We start from the raw sequence: 15,437 nt of genomic DNA on the forward strand, positions 1-15,437 counted from the left end.
CTTCGTGGCCCCCAATATATCAACCATAAATAGAGGTGGCAGACTTTGTACTTCACAAATCAGTACAAATCAAGTGTATTTGAAGTCTTGTTTTTAAAGCGTTGAGCTGAGGTTTCCAGCCATTGTCCTTATAACCAAAAGGTGAGTTTGATGCTGGAAAGTCATACGAGAATGATTTGACAATCTCAACCACAGCCTAAAGCTTACCTTATTTTGTAGTCTATTCTAGTTCAAGTGGAATTGTACATTTAAATTTAACATGAGTTGGGCAAGTCAGTCAGACTTGAAAATGGTCATTGAGACTATAAAGTAACTGTAAAGTTTTTAATAAGTTGAAGAGTAATGTAGTTGGTTTCTTTGGGGTTTTTTTAAATTTTATTTTGGGTGTACAATTGGATGTCATTTTTGCAGATAGATATACTGGTCATTAGAAAGAATACAGGTTTAATGTACTTTCACATTGGTCATCTGCCGAGCACGTTAATAGGTAACCGTAGCTTGTGAGCACAGCATGATGTCTGAATTATTTTATTTTGCACTTTTGTGTTACGCAGCAAGGTGTATAGAAATCTAAGTTGACATGAGACCAAAAGTTGCGAGGAGCGATTGTGTGAACAGTACAATGCCACCAGCCTCCTTTGACTTTTCTTTTTTAAGATCTAGTCTATATATAGTTATAATATTATTTTTTTAAGTAATTGAAGTGGCTCACTGTTTAAGCAAATGACCATCTAGCTAAGTCAAGTATATGTGTCTTCATTTATATTTCTGATAAGGGCAAGCAGTGTTTATAAAAATATACACCAGTTAAATTCAAAGCAGAGCAGTCACTAACCTTTCAAACCAATCTCAAACAGCATTCTCTCATAAATCTTCTCTTATTTCCAGATTGCTTGCATCTTTGTTTCCAGAGTTGGGTATTGTCTCTGGAAGCAGGATAAACTCCACTTGTCCGTGATCACACTGGAATTAGTAGCACAAGTCCATTTCTGTATGTTTGATGTCTGTTTGTCTTTCTATAAAAGTCACTGCACACCATTTTTCACTGTTGTCTACATATCAACTTAGTGTGAACAACAGGTACCCAGAGTCAATCCAAATCTATGCTTTTAATGCCCTCATCTATTCCAGAATAGAGCGTGCCTAAGTCTCTGAAGATCTCACTGTAAAAATGTGGGAGAAAAAATTCCTCTGGCTCTGTCATCTGTTCCATATTTTAAACCATTCTGCCTGCAGAAGAGATGATTTTACGTTACAGATGTTGCATCTTCACTCTGCGTTTTATCTTGAACTTGCACATAGCTTATGTAAGAGCCTGCTGGTAGGCTGATGTAATGGGTAGACAGGAGAGGGGTGGCACGGTTTGCATATCTCTAGACTGCAACTTAGACATCTTGGAATGAAAAACTCAAAATATTTTTTTTCTTTGTTTTTTTTGCCTTATCCCTTTAATCTACACTGTACAGTGTACAATACTAATGTTGTAGATTTTTTGTTTTGGTAAACTCTACAGTAGAGCAGTCATGGAATGAAAATGACTCTCTTCTACATTTGGATGTCATTAATAGAATGGTTGTTTCCATCCTCTTCTTCAATTTACTTTTGTGTTTGATCTTTATGTAGATTTTATAGCAGGTGTGTTTAGTCCACTTTTTAGAATAAGACACACACACACACCTTCCAGTCCCCTCTGCCGCTAAAGAAGTTAATTTCTACCACTGAGCGTACTCCTCCTTCTCTCTTTAAAAGTTTCCGTTTAAAAAGCTGAATGGTCAGATTTTTCTATCTATATTAATTTTAATCTAATTATGCCAGTGGTCTTAAACACAGCCAGGCATTTCTAATTGAATATCTCCTTACGCATGAAGCTACATAATGAATGTGGGGGCACATACACACACAAAACGAGAACAGGCCTCATTGCCATGACTGTGCAGAATTGAGGCATTAATAGTAGGCTCTTTTACCCTTTCCACCCATATATAGCTGTCACCCTGCATAACAAATGAGCGCCTGATTTGAATAATTGGGTTTTATCTGGTAGCGGTCACAGGGATTCTGCACTTGCAGTGATTTTCATCTTGGATGCATGTACTCATTCTTCCTGCTTCCTGCCCTCATTTTCCACATAATAACACCAGAGATGGAGCAATGTGTTGTTTTTCCTAATATAACATATTTCATATTGCTTTGTTGGTATCATCTGAGAGAGTGGTTTGATTAATTTATCCTTATTACACGTTTCATGCAAGTGTGTGGGCGTTTCTTATGGAAGAAAACACTCATACAGTAGAGTTTTGTAACATTTTCAGGCAGAACAGCAACGGCTCTGGCTGTACAGTCACTGCATAGACTGTTTCATATCTGTGCCCATCCTCATATCAATACATTCAAGTAAATGACTATATATACTATATTTCATTTATTATTTAAAAAGTAAAAAAAATTAAGAAAATGGAAAAATTGAGATCTTTAAAAGATGTCAAATAACTTCAACGGTATTTCCCAGGTCAGTTGAATTTTCAGTCTGCAAAATATTTGTTTAAATTATTGAAAAGAGTACCCAATCCGTTTCTTCAATTAACTCTTGTAGTTAGTCCTAAATTACAGGTACCTTTTTCATTTCCATTAAATTTAGAGAAGGCTTCAACAAAAAATATTTTTTGGAAACAAACATAGAAAAAATAATGGAAAATTTCTGAAAGTATATTTTATGGTGCTAAATTGTTTAGAAAAAACATGGCAGAGATATACTGATACGGCTACTAATCATTTGTAATTATGAGTGACAATTTGCACAAGTGATTCATGTCTTATAGCAACTCCTACTGGCTACAGATAAATGTGCTGTGCCTGAACGGCAGAATTAAAAGGGAAAGTAGCTTTATGTCATTATTTTTCAATAAAAATATCAATTGGTATGAAATTCTTAATAGGAAAAAATAACTGCACAGTCCACATCACAGCTATTGAACTGTCAAAAGTGAGTTCTCCAAAAAATCTCAGACTTTGATGTGCTGAAACTACTCTTCTATGCAAACCTTAATCAGTTGCAAGATAACTGAAGATACATGTACTGCCTGTTTCACATCCCGTGCCATTCTGTTTCTTCTTTTTGGGGCTCTCCATGGTGGAAACACTAGTGTACTTAGTGTCATTATCTGGTTTGACTACAGCTTTCAAACAGATGGCCTCGCATTATCTTCAAGCACTCTTTGAAACGATGCATAATTCATAGTGGAATCAGCTGCTCTGTCCCCGAGGCAACGAATCAAACTCCGAACTATAAGATTTCCAACACCATGCTGCCCACTTACATGGCTAATTTGGTTTCATAGACTACATAGAAAAGGTCGATATAGTTTTTGGATGCCTCATTTTAAGCCATCTGTATTTAGATGACAGGTCGGAGTGTTAATGAACTAATTCTAGCAAGCTGCGTGCATAGATCATGGGAACAATGCACAACACTAATGCTAATGTATACAGAGACCAATAAAATGTTACTCACTAAAACTGTAACACAAACCTGTTGAGAGTTCATTACCATACAGCAAAGTTATTTCTAAGATAATTGTGTGAAAATATTCAAAAGTCATCAGCCTCCAACTTTAAGGGTTAAAAATACCTTTTTGTAATTACGCTCTGTAAAATGTAACTTTTTAAACACCAGGGGGCAGAGTTTTACTAAGGGCTGTGTTGAAACAGTTTATATTTCTTTTCTTAGCTTTCTACCATAGACTTTGCACCATAGCATGTGGTCCAAAGGTGTATTACATAAAAGTATAGGTACAGTACAGTTCTGGTCCCAACACAATCTGTTATTTTAACACATGAAGTCCTAGAAGCTATTTGTTTATATTCTGTTGATGGCTTTTGTTGATTTGGATGGTTTCAAACAGCAATTTACAGAATGTACCTGTGAGCCATGTGTGCCAGTCATGGACCTGCAGTTTTTGACATTTTGTTTGATTGTCTTTCTTTGGATTTTGTGAAACGTCATTTATTTGGAATTTGTCCAATAAGAGACCAAATGTCTCTCACACTGGCTTTTTAAATATCCCTCTTTTATATACCCCAGCCTTATTATTGGCTGGGGTACATTCTTGACCCTTTAGTCTTTTCTTTTAATTTGCTATTATGGCATCTCCATAACATGTTGCAACAAAGTAAACACAAGCGTGTGCGCATACAGTATCTTAATGCCAGAGCTATGAACTAGATGCACTGTGTCTCCAAGGCAACCTAAATTGGTCTCAGCAGGTATGTGGGCATCATGGTTTTTGCTGAGGACAGAGTGAGCAAGTGAGAATGAAAAACAGGGAGAGGGAAGAAAGCATGTGTGTCGGGGGTGGGGGGCAGTGTGGAAAGGAGTGGAAGGCAGGAGATAAGGCTTTGTGAGGGAGAGCAGGAGATGAGAGGTAAAGCTACAGGTTGAATGTGATTAGTAGAAAGCAGCTGCAGGAGGAGGAGGTTAAGGATGAAGGGGGCTGGGGTTGCAGGGTGTGAGTGGGGAAGGCAGTGACAGTGATTGGGAACTAGCATGCTGCTTATTGCATGCCACAGAGAATACACTCAGTAACCAGTCTGCAGGATCTGTGCTTGTGTGCGCATTGCAGAAAAAGCTATTAAGCAATACCAGCACAGGCTGAGCTAACTAAATTACATCTCCAAAAAGGCAAGATTAAACTTTAGGCTAAATGCTCATACACACACACACACACACACACACACACACACACACACACACACACACACACCCTGAGACACACAGACACACTCTAGTCAATGTAAATGAGTGTTAGTGTCTAGATGGCAGAAGGGGTCCAAGAACACAGACGGCCCGTGGGTGAGATGACGCAGACACCTCACCCACACACACAGACACACACATGCTCTGATAACACGTATATCTAAATATACACATGTACAAAGTCTGTTTCTCAGATTTGTCATATAACTGACTGAAGTGATGGAAAGCAGAGTGTGTCTTTGTGTATGTGCGTTCTGTGTTTGTCACAGCTTTCACCTGCATGTGCGTGTTAGGCTGCTCCTTAAGGTGTTGATTGGGGGATGCGTGGATGTATGTGAGCTGAAGTGCGACTTGGGTGTGTTCTGCATGCATCCTTTTCTCAGTCCCAGCAGCATCTCTTATTCCCCTCCTGTCCTGTCTGACTCTTTCTCCATTTCCCGTGTCCATCACAGAGATGTCACACAAACCTCTACAGGAAACTGAATGGTTGTTTGTTTGTTTTTAGGTTGGTTTCTCAGTGGCTTTTGCAGGATTTCTACTCCCACAGATCTACAGGGCAAGGGGATTCGAAAGTTAGGATTAATAAAAACATTGCTGAGATGCTACAGCTAGCACTTATCCCTAAAAACACCTTCTGTTACTTGTTTCCAAAAATAACAGAAAGTACAATACAACTGCAGTTTTATTGTACTATATATATTCTATCAGTACAAAGTAGTTTTGGTGACAATGAAGTCACTTTTTTAGTATGATAATACATCTTGCCACAGAGCAAAGAGTTTGAGAGGTTTTATTTATAAAAAACAAATCAATTCAGTGAACCAGTCCCAGTCAAAACTTATGGTGGAAATTGAGGGGGAAGAAAAGATTTATGACGGGTTCCATCCTGTAAAGCGGATCTGTCTTCTGCTGTTCGAGAAATGTGAACCCATCTGCATGGAGGTGGTTTTTTTTGAGTCAGTGTAGTCCATGCCTCAAATAATTTAGGCCATTATAAAAGCCAGGTTTGCTATGTTTCATGAATCCAGAACGCTCATCTGTTAAACTAAAATACTTTTAACTTGTTTTGATTTGGTAAAACTTGCATGCCACTAAAGTGAAAGAACGATCCAAGTGTGGTGATTGTAGAAGTTTCTTTTTCTGTTTGCCAGCAGTTGTTTTGTGTCGGTGTCCACATGTGTGACAGCAGACAAGAGATTGCAGTACATATTGTAAATGCCAAAAGATATACATGTGTATTTGTTTTATGTCACTAAGTATGTGGAGTCTGGGCCTTATTTGGACCCTTGTAAATGACAAAAGTCACTGAATGCATGAGGGCATGAAGTCTTCACGTTCCACTCCAACAAAAACGTATCTGAATCAAGAAATGACCTGAACTTTGTCACACAGTTACTGTGGGATATGACCCCTTGTTTCAGTTATTGAAGAATTTATACAATTTGTGTGTGTGTGGTTTTTCTTTCTTTCTTTTTTTCTTTAAAAATAAATATTTCTCATATGTCATGGATTAAATAAAGATCAGTAGGTGGCCTGTATAGATGGATAAAGGAAGTAAACGCTGCTCTGACGATTCTATCGAATTTTTTAACCTTTATTTGATGAAAGACAAACATGTTTGCAATCTAAGGAATAACAGTCATTCTTCTTTATTTGTTCCATATTGACAGATCACCAGAAGTCAATGGAGGGCAGATGTAATAAGAGATATGAAGGATAGAGAACCATGGCCTAACATGTCAGGTTTTAAATTAAATAAAGGTTGGGGAATTCATGTCCATGCAGAAATATTAAAAAAAGTTGAATGCGATAAAGGTCAACCATTAAAATAAAAAAAGTCCAAGTATTTGGAGTGTTACATGAACATTTGTTCTACATGCTGAAGCGTAAAAAGGACCCAGTGCACCCAAGTGTCTTTCCCCTGCAGAGGAGAAATGGGGAACAGAGGACAGGTTTGGAAAAAGGGTGGCGGGGGAGATGTGGCGTGAACAAGAGGCTGTATGAATTATGGTGTGTGCGTGAACATCCTAATGAGTCACTGTCAAACTAATGTTTGGTTCCAGCAATTAGTCATAATTACTAGAAGTGTATGCATGGCTCACACTGAGGATTATACAGTATATTAGCCGTGAATTTCAGTTTCCCGTTGCTTCTAGGTAAGTAAAGCGGATGTGATTGTGCCTCATAACCTGCCTTGTGTGTGCTTTGTGTTTTGGCTTCGTAGTGCCTCTGTTTCAGTGACATTTCTGTTGTGCATTTAATATTCATTGATCAGTGTAGTCTCATTTGTCTTTATCATCTCGCCACGTTGTGTATGAAATCGTATTCTGGACACGGGTTGAATGTGACGTTGTAACCTCTGCTATACATGGCTGCCAGTGGTAACAGTGACAGATTTATTCTCATCCCATGTAACATTTCCAACATGTGGCTTCCACGTCTCAGCTAGCTGAGTTTCCATCCCAGTTTTTTATTTAAAAAGGAAATGGTTTTCAGGTCTAAAAACTCAAGTCAATGCAAAGAAGTCGAAGATTACTCTTTGGTTTCACAGATCTGTCATAAAAGGTTTTTGTTATTAAGTTGCACCACAAAGACAAAAGTCTATTCAGAATAGAACATCTCATTTGTCTAGAATTTAAGATGTCTGCCCATGAATTGACTTTTCACAAGTTTGAAAACCTTACAGCCTTGAAATCTAATTAAAGAATTTATCAGAAGCGCATGTCTCCATGAGCAACCTAACGTGCAAACAGTTTCTCATGGAGCCCCTGAAGAAGTGGTCCTCTATTTTACATTTTCATAGTTTTACGAAGAAAAATTCTAAATTATGTCGAAAAGCAATTCACCTACTTCAAAAAACAGTGTTTCCCATGGCTTGCTTGTTGCTGGACTCTGGGTGAACTTTATATGGATCTTAAATTTAGGAAACTGATGAACTTTTGCCTTTTTTTTTTTTTTTTTTTAAGATTTGTTTTTTTAAATCACTCACCACTAAAGTGTTGTAGCATTTAGGATGAAGTAGTTTTCTGAGCAGACAGCATGTTTACTGGTGCTCAATATTTCAGAAACTGTTGGATGGAAACACAGCTATTATTGGCTAATTTTGAAAAGATTCTGTTTGCCCCGTCCAAATGTTAGTGCCAATCTCTGGGTGATGTAGTCCTAACATGTTACCTTGTTTCCTGCCGTCCCTCTAGTCTGCACGGTTCGCTGTCAGAAGTTCCTGATCTCGCGTGTCGGCGAGGACTGGATCTTCCTCATCCTGCTGGGACTCCTCATGGCCCTGGTCAGCTGGGTGGTGGACTTCTGCATCGCCATCTGCCTACAAGGTAAGCAAGCAAGGGACTGCATTTTTCACCTGTGGGTTTGAGAATGGAGAGTGCCAATAGTAACACAAGCAAGTAATGTACAGACTGTTTTATATTGGGATTAGAGTGGGAAGAGAGAGAAGTTAGTGGGAAGGGGGAGGTGGTAAAGGGGTGAGATACCAGAGATGGGAAAATATATTGAGTCTATATTTTCAGATAACACTTTTACCCATGTGTACAAACATGAAGTGTAAACGAAGGGAAAATAAGAATTTGAACTAGCATGATATAAGGAATTAGTCAATTAAGTGCTTTAGAAATGGAGAAAATAAATTATTTCCATATGGCAAAAATAAAGCCTCACTCAACTTATATTCTGGTGTAATTCTCCCATCCATTTTTTTTTTAATACCACATTTTTCCCAAGGAAATGTAATCAGGAGAAAGACCTTTAGATGTGCCAGCGGTTGGGAAGATTTTAAATTCAGGAAGGTGCCATTTGATAAATGCCTGGTAGAGAATGGCAATAAATGGTACTTAAGGGGCTGAAAATAATGGGGGGAAAGAAAAAAAGCTTTAAAACACCTGATGACTTGGTGCTGGACCTTCTTCCAGTTGGACAGCAAGTTTTGCTTAATTAACAGCATAACTTGCAGAACTGTTTGGTGGAAGCTGTGAGAGTTCTAGGTGGTTCTGCAAGTAAATCAGGCCGAAATCAGCAGCCTCTCCAGTTAGTCTTTTATCCTGTTATTTGAGATCAGCTCCACCACATTAGAGAGCAGTTGTCAATTTAGTCTTTGTTCAGCTCTACACCTTTGTGGAGTTTATGCAGCAGAACTGCAGTCGGCGTTTAAAGCAGAACAAGGACATCTCCAACCGGCTGTAGACCACAACAGTGGACTGCAAGACAACAGACTTTTTGGAGAGGCAGCTCAAGGACCGCCGAAACGGTGACCTGGTTATTCCTCCAAGGAAATGGAAAAACACAACAGGAAGGGCTATAAAAATTAAAATAAGAGTATATTACTTTTTCAATGTGACAGGGTTCTGCTTTATATAGATGGAGACAAATACAAGACATTAAGCTTTTTTTCTTGTGATGAGTTTTGCAGAGTGAAACTCTTTCCAGAGCTTTATCCAGACATCTGCATAATGTGGTAATTAATTAGGAATGGTTTTATTGATCTGTCCCTACAGGACCTTGTAAATAGAAAGATTTTACTGAGGATTGAGCCCTGTTGGAAACGAATGCAGATGATAATAATGTGCAGCTTGTGATGTGTGAAACGTCTTTAGAGGAGTAAAACCAAGGAGGTGTAGCAGGCAAAAGTTTGGGGGTAAGAGAGAAGTGAGTAAAAAAAAAAAAAAAAAAAGTAAGCCGAGAGAGTGGTGGAGGGATAACTGGGGATTCAAGGTTGATCAAAGGATGGCAGCAAGGATGAATGGAAGGCCTCTTATGACATCTATCATCAAACATGGAGGTAGATTTAGAAACAGAGAAAAAAGATGACGAGGGTGAGGGATTAATCACTAAGTAAACAGTACAGTCCAGGAAGAGGGAAGGAAGACACTTTAAAACGATTGAAGAAAGTTGCGAGAGCTGATCAGAAACCTCACAGGACTGCGTCTAATTCAAATGGATTTCTCAAACTGTGTGTGTGTGTGTGTGACGCTCTCAAGAGGATGCTAACCTAGTCTTGTCAATTCCAGTTATGCTGTACAGTTCTCGTAATTGGATCCAGAACATGACTAACTACCTGTCCTGTGCAGAGAAAAACCACACAGCTACACATCTTTCATGTCTTTAAAAATATTTATACAGCCGCTCTCCTGGTTGTGCATTGACTGTGGGCTTGTGTGTGTTCATCAGTTTGTTCTTGTGAAGTTTTATCTTTGACTGTATTCGAAATGAACACATTGTTTCCTGTGGAGTGTGTCTGCAATGCTGTATTCAGTGGATGGTGGCTTTACACGTCTGTCCTGGTTTGTGTTCACAGCACAGAAGTGGATGTACGGTGGTCTGGACAGTAATGTGTTCCTGCAGTACCTGGCCTGGGTCACCTACCCCGTTGTCCTCATCACCTTTTCCGCAGGCTTCACTCAGATCCTTGCTCCACAGGCTGTTGGTATGATACGTATAAAATAATACTGGTTTGCTAACCACTTGCATTTAACCAATTTAGACCTTGTGAGTGAGTATCCACAAAATAATCAATTAATTTTGCAGGGCCAAAAATAAACAACAGCAAGGATTTTAAATCAAACAGTCAATGTGGCTGAAGTGCAGACTATAAGATTTAAATCAAGGGAGTGAATGTATTGCATTCATTTTTATAAACACCATTGTTTAGAATGTCAAAAGTAATTGGGCAAGTGACTATCAAAGACTTTCATTGCCAGGCGAGGCCTGTTCACTTGTTATTCCATGACAAAAGATCCAGGGTGTTAAACCTGTGTTTTGAAGCTGTTCACTGGAAATCTGAATATGAGATACAAAGAAATGTTGATGCAAGTGAAGGCTATCACTAGGGTGAAAAACCAAAAGGTGAGATGGAACTATTTTAGTCCACATGTGGGTCAAATCTGAACTAGAATGATATAGTGATTGATAACAAATACTAGAAATTTAATGATAGCGACACAATATCACCAGTAGTTTTACTAAAAAAACATTCCTTCAAAACACAGTGTACTACCCCTACTACATAAATAATGGTATAAGCATGTTGTGATTTGATAGACTGAACATTAGTGACTGTTGCTAACATAATAGTCTGATAATAATGGTCAGGCTATAATTGGCACCCAAATTCATACAAGTTGCAGCTTTAGAAGTTGTGCCCTCTTATAGGATGGAACATGGTGAGATCTTTTTTTGTGTGAGGTAGAAAAAACACAGATGTGATGTCATGCACTGATCAGAATTTATTGGATCAAAATCTTGTTCATCTTAATTAATATGATTATTAAATTCTTATCAAATAGTTGGATTTCTTCTTAGAGATTTAGTTGTGAATGATAACAGCTTGAAAAATGATGTTCGATTTAAAACAATCAGCTATACGTGCCCACTGTTGTCCTATTACAGGTTCAGGTATTCCAGAAATGAAGACCATCCTGCGTGGAGTCGTCCTAAAAGAATACCTCACCTTCAAAACTTTTGTGGCCAAAGTCATCGGCCTCACCTGTGCCCTGGGCAGTGGCATGCCACTAGGCAAAGAGGTAAAACAAATCTGCTTCACTCACTCTAAATGTACATGTACTGCATGGTGTGTACATACAAATGAATACAAGTAGCTTTCTGAATGGGAATATGCTTTTGAGCTTTTGTGTCTGCCTGCATTAACAATACTAACAGAGAAGTTGAGAATAAGGACTTTGTACTTTAAAGCAGCGGTCCCCTACCTTTTTTGCGTCACGGACCAGTTTATGCCCGACAATATTTTCACGGACCGGCCTTTAAGGTGTCGCGGATAAATACAACAAAATAAAACCAGTACCGGCACTGAAAAGAACATTTATTCATAACACACGTGAAGACCCAGGAAAACCAAGTTAACGATAAAAACGATAACAAAATAACGCTGAAAACCGATAAAAACCCTGAAAACCATACATTTCACACTTGAGCCTCAAGTCTTGCAGCCCGGTACCAAACGACTCATGGACCGGTACCGGTCCGAGGCCCGGGGGTTGGGGACCTCTGCTTTAAAGGCTCCTAGCTAAGCTAACATTTTAATTTAAAAAATAGGCCATTTTAAAACATTTCTATACCTACTTAGGCAAATTATAAGGTGGAATAAAAAATAAAAGGTGGAATACATTTTTACTTCTAAAAGGTAAAACAATATCTCATTAATCTGGCCGAGATTGTAGTTACTGGTAGTTTACTAAACTGGGCTAGTTAGCTTTTAGCAAGACTATTCTGTCTGGTGTTAGGTTTCTCTCCAATATAATTTTGGTATTGGCTTTACTTTTGTTTGTTGTTTCAGTTGTATAACAAATTAATTCTTAAGGGTTTAGAGCAAAATTGAGCTTTCTATTTCTATAAACTGGAAAAAGTAAGTTGTTAACTATTGCTTTAACTATGGTCAGTTATCACTTTAGCTGTTGATAATTTATAGACTAAAAGTCTTACCTTAAGAGTTCAGAGAAGTACTAATAATATTCTGCATGAGGAAAAACCTGCTCTCGTTGGAAATTCCATGCTATTACAGTTTCTGTAGGTTGTTACTATTGTTTTGTGGAACTGGTCATACAGCATTGTGTAAAAGTCTTGAGCTACCTCTCATTTTTTTATATTTTGCTTCCAAGGAGCTAAACATTCTTATAATTTTTAAAGTGGTCATAAGCAATAGTTCTCTAGCTTTCTGACGATCTTTCAAATATTATCTTTGGAAATTCGCTGGTTTTTCACTCATTTTCTTTCCAGTCCTGATAATGGACTATTTTCATAGGAATATTTTTTTTGATTGCTAAGCTGCTGACTTATGAATCATTCAATAAAAAAAAATGCTCTTAACCCAAGGGATAAACTAGTGTTCTGTCTACACATAACAGACATGACATAACTGTATGTGTGTGTTGGCACTTTATTACTAGTAGCCTGCCACAAAAACATTTAATTTGTTCCCGTTTCTTTAGTTGAATCTATGAAAAATGCCAAAGGTAACACAGTTTGTCAGACATAAAATATAATTTTTGCTCCAGGTAATTTCTAAAGCATGGTGTGCAGTGTGTCCTTAAAAAATTGGTGAAGGACAAAAGAAATGGCAGGCCTAACAAAACTACCTGATAAACAGTATCTGAAAGTCATGTCTTAAGACATAGGAAAAAATCCTCTGACACAGGACCTGAGAGATGCATCTGGCCCTTCAATTGATCCAACTAACATTCACTGAAGCCTCATCTGAAGTGGTCTCAGTAGAAGAGTGGCAGTCAAGAGGCTATTCTTAAAGAAGGGAAACAGAGAGAAAAGGCTGACATATGCCAGATTTAGCAAGAACTTAACTGAAAGTCAGTGGTAATTGGTCTGTTATGGTTAGGGGCTGCATTGCAGCCAGTGATCTTGGGGATTTTGACATTTGGTGGAGTCCTCACAGCTTATACCTCAACATTATTGAAGCAGTGAGGGATCATCTTCAGAGAGAGTGAAATAAAAGTCACCCAGCATTTAAAGAAGAGCTTTGATTGTCATTCAAGAAGCCTGGAGAACTATTCCTGAAGACCGCTTAAAGAAATGACAAGAAAGCTTGGTGGACAAATACATGTATTATATGTATGTTTGCACAGAGTGAAGACTAACAGTTTCTAGTAAGATAGGTTAAGATGTCAAATTTGTTTTGAACAGAAGTACAGTTAGTATGGTTTTTTTTGTAGGACAGAAACAGACAGCCATGTCTTTATCGCTACCTTTATGAGACACAATCTAGTTTCTCTTTTTACTTTTCAGCGAAACCCAAGCGCTGACCCACATTCTGCTTTTGATGTTTACTAGCACAGTTTCAGTGATTCACAGCATTAAACCTTTGTGTTGTGATACAGAGCCTTCGCTAGCAGCTGGGCCCTTTCAGCTTTGAATGCCGGCTTTTACAACATTCAAAATAAACATTAAGCATCGCTTCAGAAGACGAGCTTCCACTCAAATCATTACTGGTTGTCAGAAACCCACGTAGGTCACAGTAAGGTGTCTGAACAGTGGTAGGATGTGTTGTGAAACGACTTGCCTTAAATCTCTCTGTATATTCACATACTACAGCACATGAACCTTTGGCTGCTCATTCACATCCCTGCATCATCCCTTGGGTTCAGGTAACGGAAAGTAGGAAGGTACAGGGATGTTTTCTGATCCAGCTGGGAGAGAGAAGACTGTTTTTCTGGGAATATTTACATCCCTTTACTTCACGATGCAGATGTTGTTTATATCGCTGAGTATTTTTCAGGTTTTTTGTAGCAAAAACAGATCAGGTGTCAACTCAGCTTTTTGGAAATGCATTTGGTTAACTTTTTGTTTGTTTTGTTTTAAATGCTCTGGTACTTCTTCGTGAAGCACTTTGTGATCTTTGTCTTGAAAGGTGCTATAGAAATAAAATTTTACTTACTTACGATTTTTCCTACACCTACAAAAGACAGCCTTGCCTGAAGACATTCTTGCAGGAAAACACTGTTTCCTAACACTTGTGCACACAAACAGCCCTCAGGCCCTTCTGGTTACACAGCACTGCAGCAATACCCAGCGTTTAGATTCAGAGCAGGCCTCTCGCTGCCTTTTAAATTGAGCATCACTTTTCTGCTGCTCTCACTTTTAATCCTGTTAGTTCCACTTTGAACCTCATACTCTGAATGTTAATATTCCCGCTGACTTTCTCCCTGTTGATGTGTTTTCAAAGAGTTGTGTTGTCTTGTGTGACTGACTCACAATAAACAGGAGCCCAGAGTGCTCCTTAATTTGTAATTTTTTTTTAACCTGATTTCTGTCTGCGTTATTCCTCCTGTCAGGGTCCCTTTGTGCACATCGCCAGTCTGTGTGCAGCTCTCCTCAGCAAGTTTATGTCTCTGTTTGGAGGAATCTATGAGGTAAGGCTAACACTTATTAATATAACACAAAAAAGTCATCTTTTATATAATCTTAAACATCCACTGTTACTTTATTGTAATCATTTTAATATTTTACCTTTATTTTCAAGCTAAAATCTCACATTGTTGGTCTGAACTGTCCTGATGCCATAATCCAGATGTGATCTTGATATTCCCATTAAAGCTTTAGCTGGGATTCTCCTTTCAGGCTGTATGCATACCCTACCTTACTGGTGAATGTACTCAGCAGTTAAGCCAAGCCAAAAAGCACTACATATTCACTTTATATGATATTTATTATTGACTTTTTACATTAGTTGGTTGCACATGGAAAAAAAAAAGGTATGAGGGTAGTTCACCATTTTCATAAATATTGTGGGAAAATTGTATACTTACGCATCATATGATCTCATCGTTGCTGGCAAAGACTCCAGTTTAATGCTCTTTGAAGAACAGACTGTATGCCATCAAACACCGATCATCTCCAGTCTCCAGTACCATTTGTGAACAGCACTGAGACTCCGATAGACATCAGAAAGGGTTTTTTGTTGAATGTTGTTAAAGTTCAGAGCCACAGTCTGGGCTTTGGCACCAACATACCCGAATTAGTGATGTGCTGAGGGTTTCCTCTTTGACTTTCATGAGGCGTACAACCAAATCAGTGGCTGGAAATGTGAGTAAGTAAATTGTCTGAAAGGATCTTCCAACACTGTCCTTACGTTGGATTAAAAATATCAGCTCCATAGCCTGAAACTATACTTAGTTGTGTGCTGGAGCACTGGATTTCAGCATTGGCAATC

The 15,437-nt window shown here is 38.4% G+C and overlaps 1 protein-coding gene across 3 annotated transcripts in view; it reads left to right on the forward strand.

Moving 5' to 3' along the window:
- LOC101483601 (chloride channel protein 2) overlaps positions 1–15,437 on the forward strand; it is a 179,825-nt gene that overhangs the window by 78,705 nt on the left and 85,683 nt on the right. For all 3 annotated transcript variants that reach the window (XM_024804945.2, XM_024804946.2, XM_076892159.1), the window contains exons 3-6: positions 7,951–8,082; positions 10,059–10,187; positions 11,150–11,283; positions 14,560–14,637. In XM_024804945.2, the coding sequence (XP_024660713.1) occupies positions 7,951–8,082; positions 10,059–10,187; positions 11,150–11,283; positions 14,560–14,637 (473 nt within the window). The remainder of the gene's footprint in view (positions 1–7,950; positions 8,083–10,058; positions 10,188–11,149; positions 11,284–14,559; positions 14,638–15,437) is intronic.

Source organism: Maylandia zebra, linkage group LG14, assembly GCF_041146795.1.
Source record: "Maylandia zebra isolate NMK-2024a linkage group LG14, Mzebra_GT3a, whole genome shotgun sequence".
Taxonomy (NCBI): domain Eukaryota; kingdom Metazoa; phylum Chordata; class Actinopteri; order Cichliformes; family Cichlidae; genus Maylandia; species Maylandia zebra.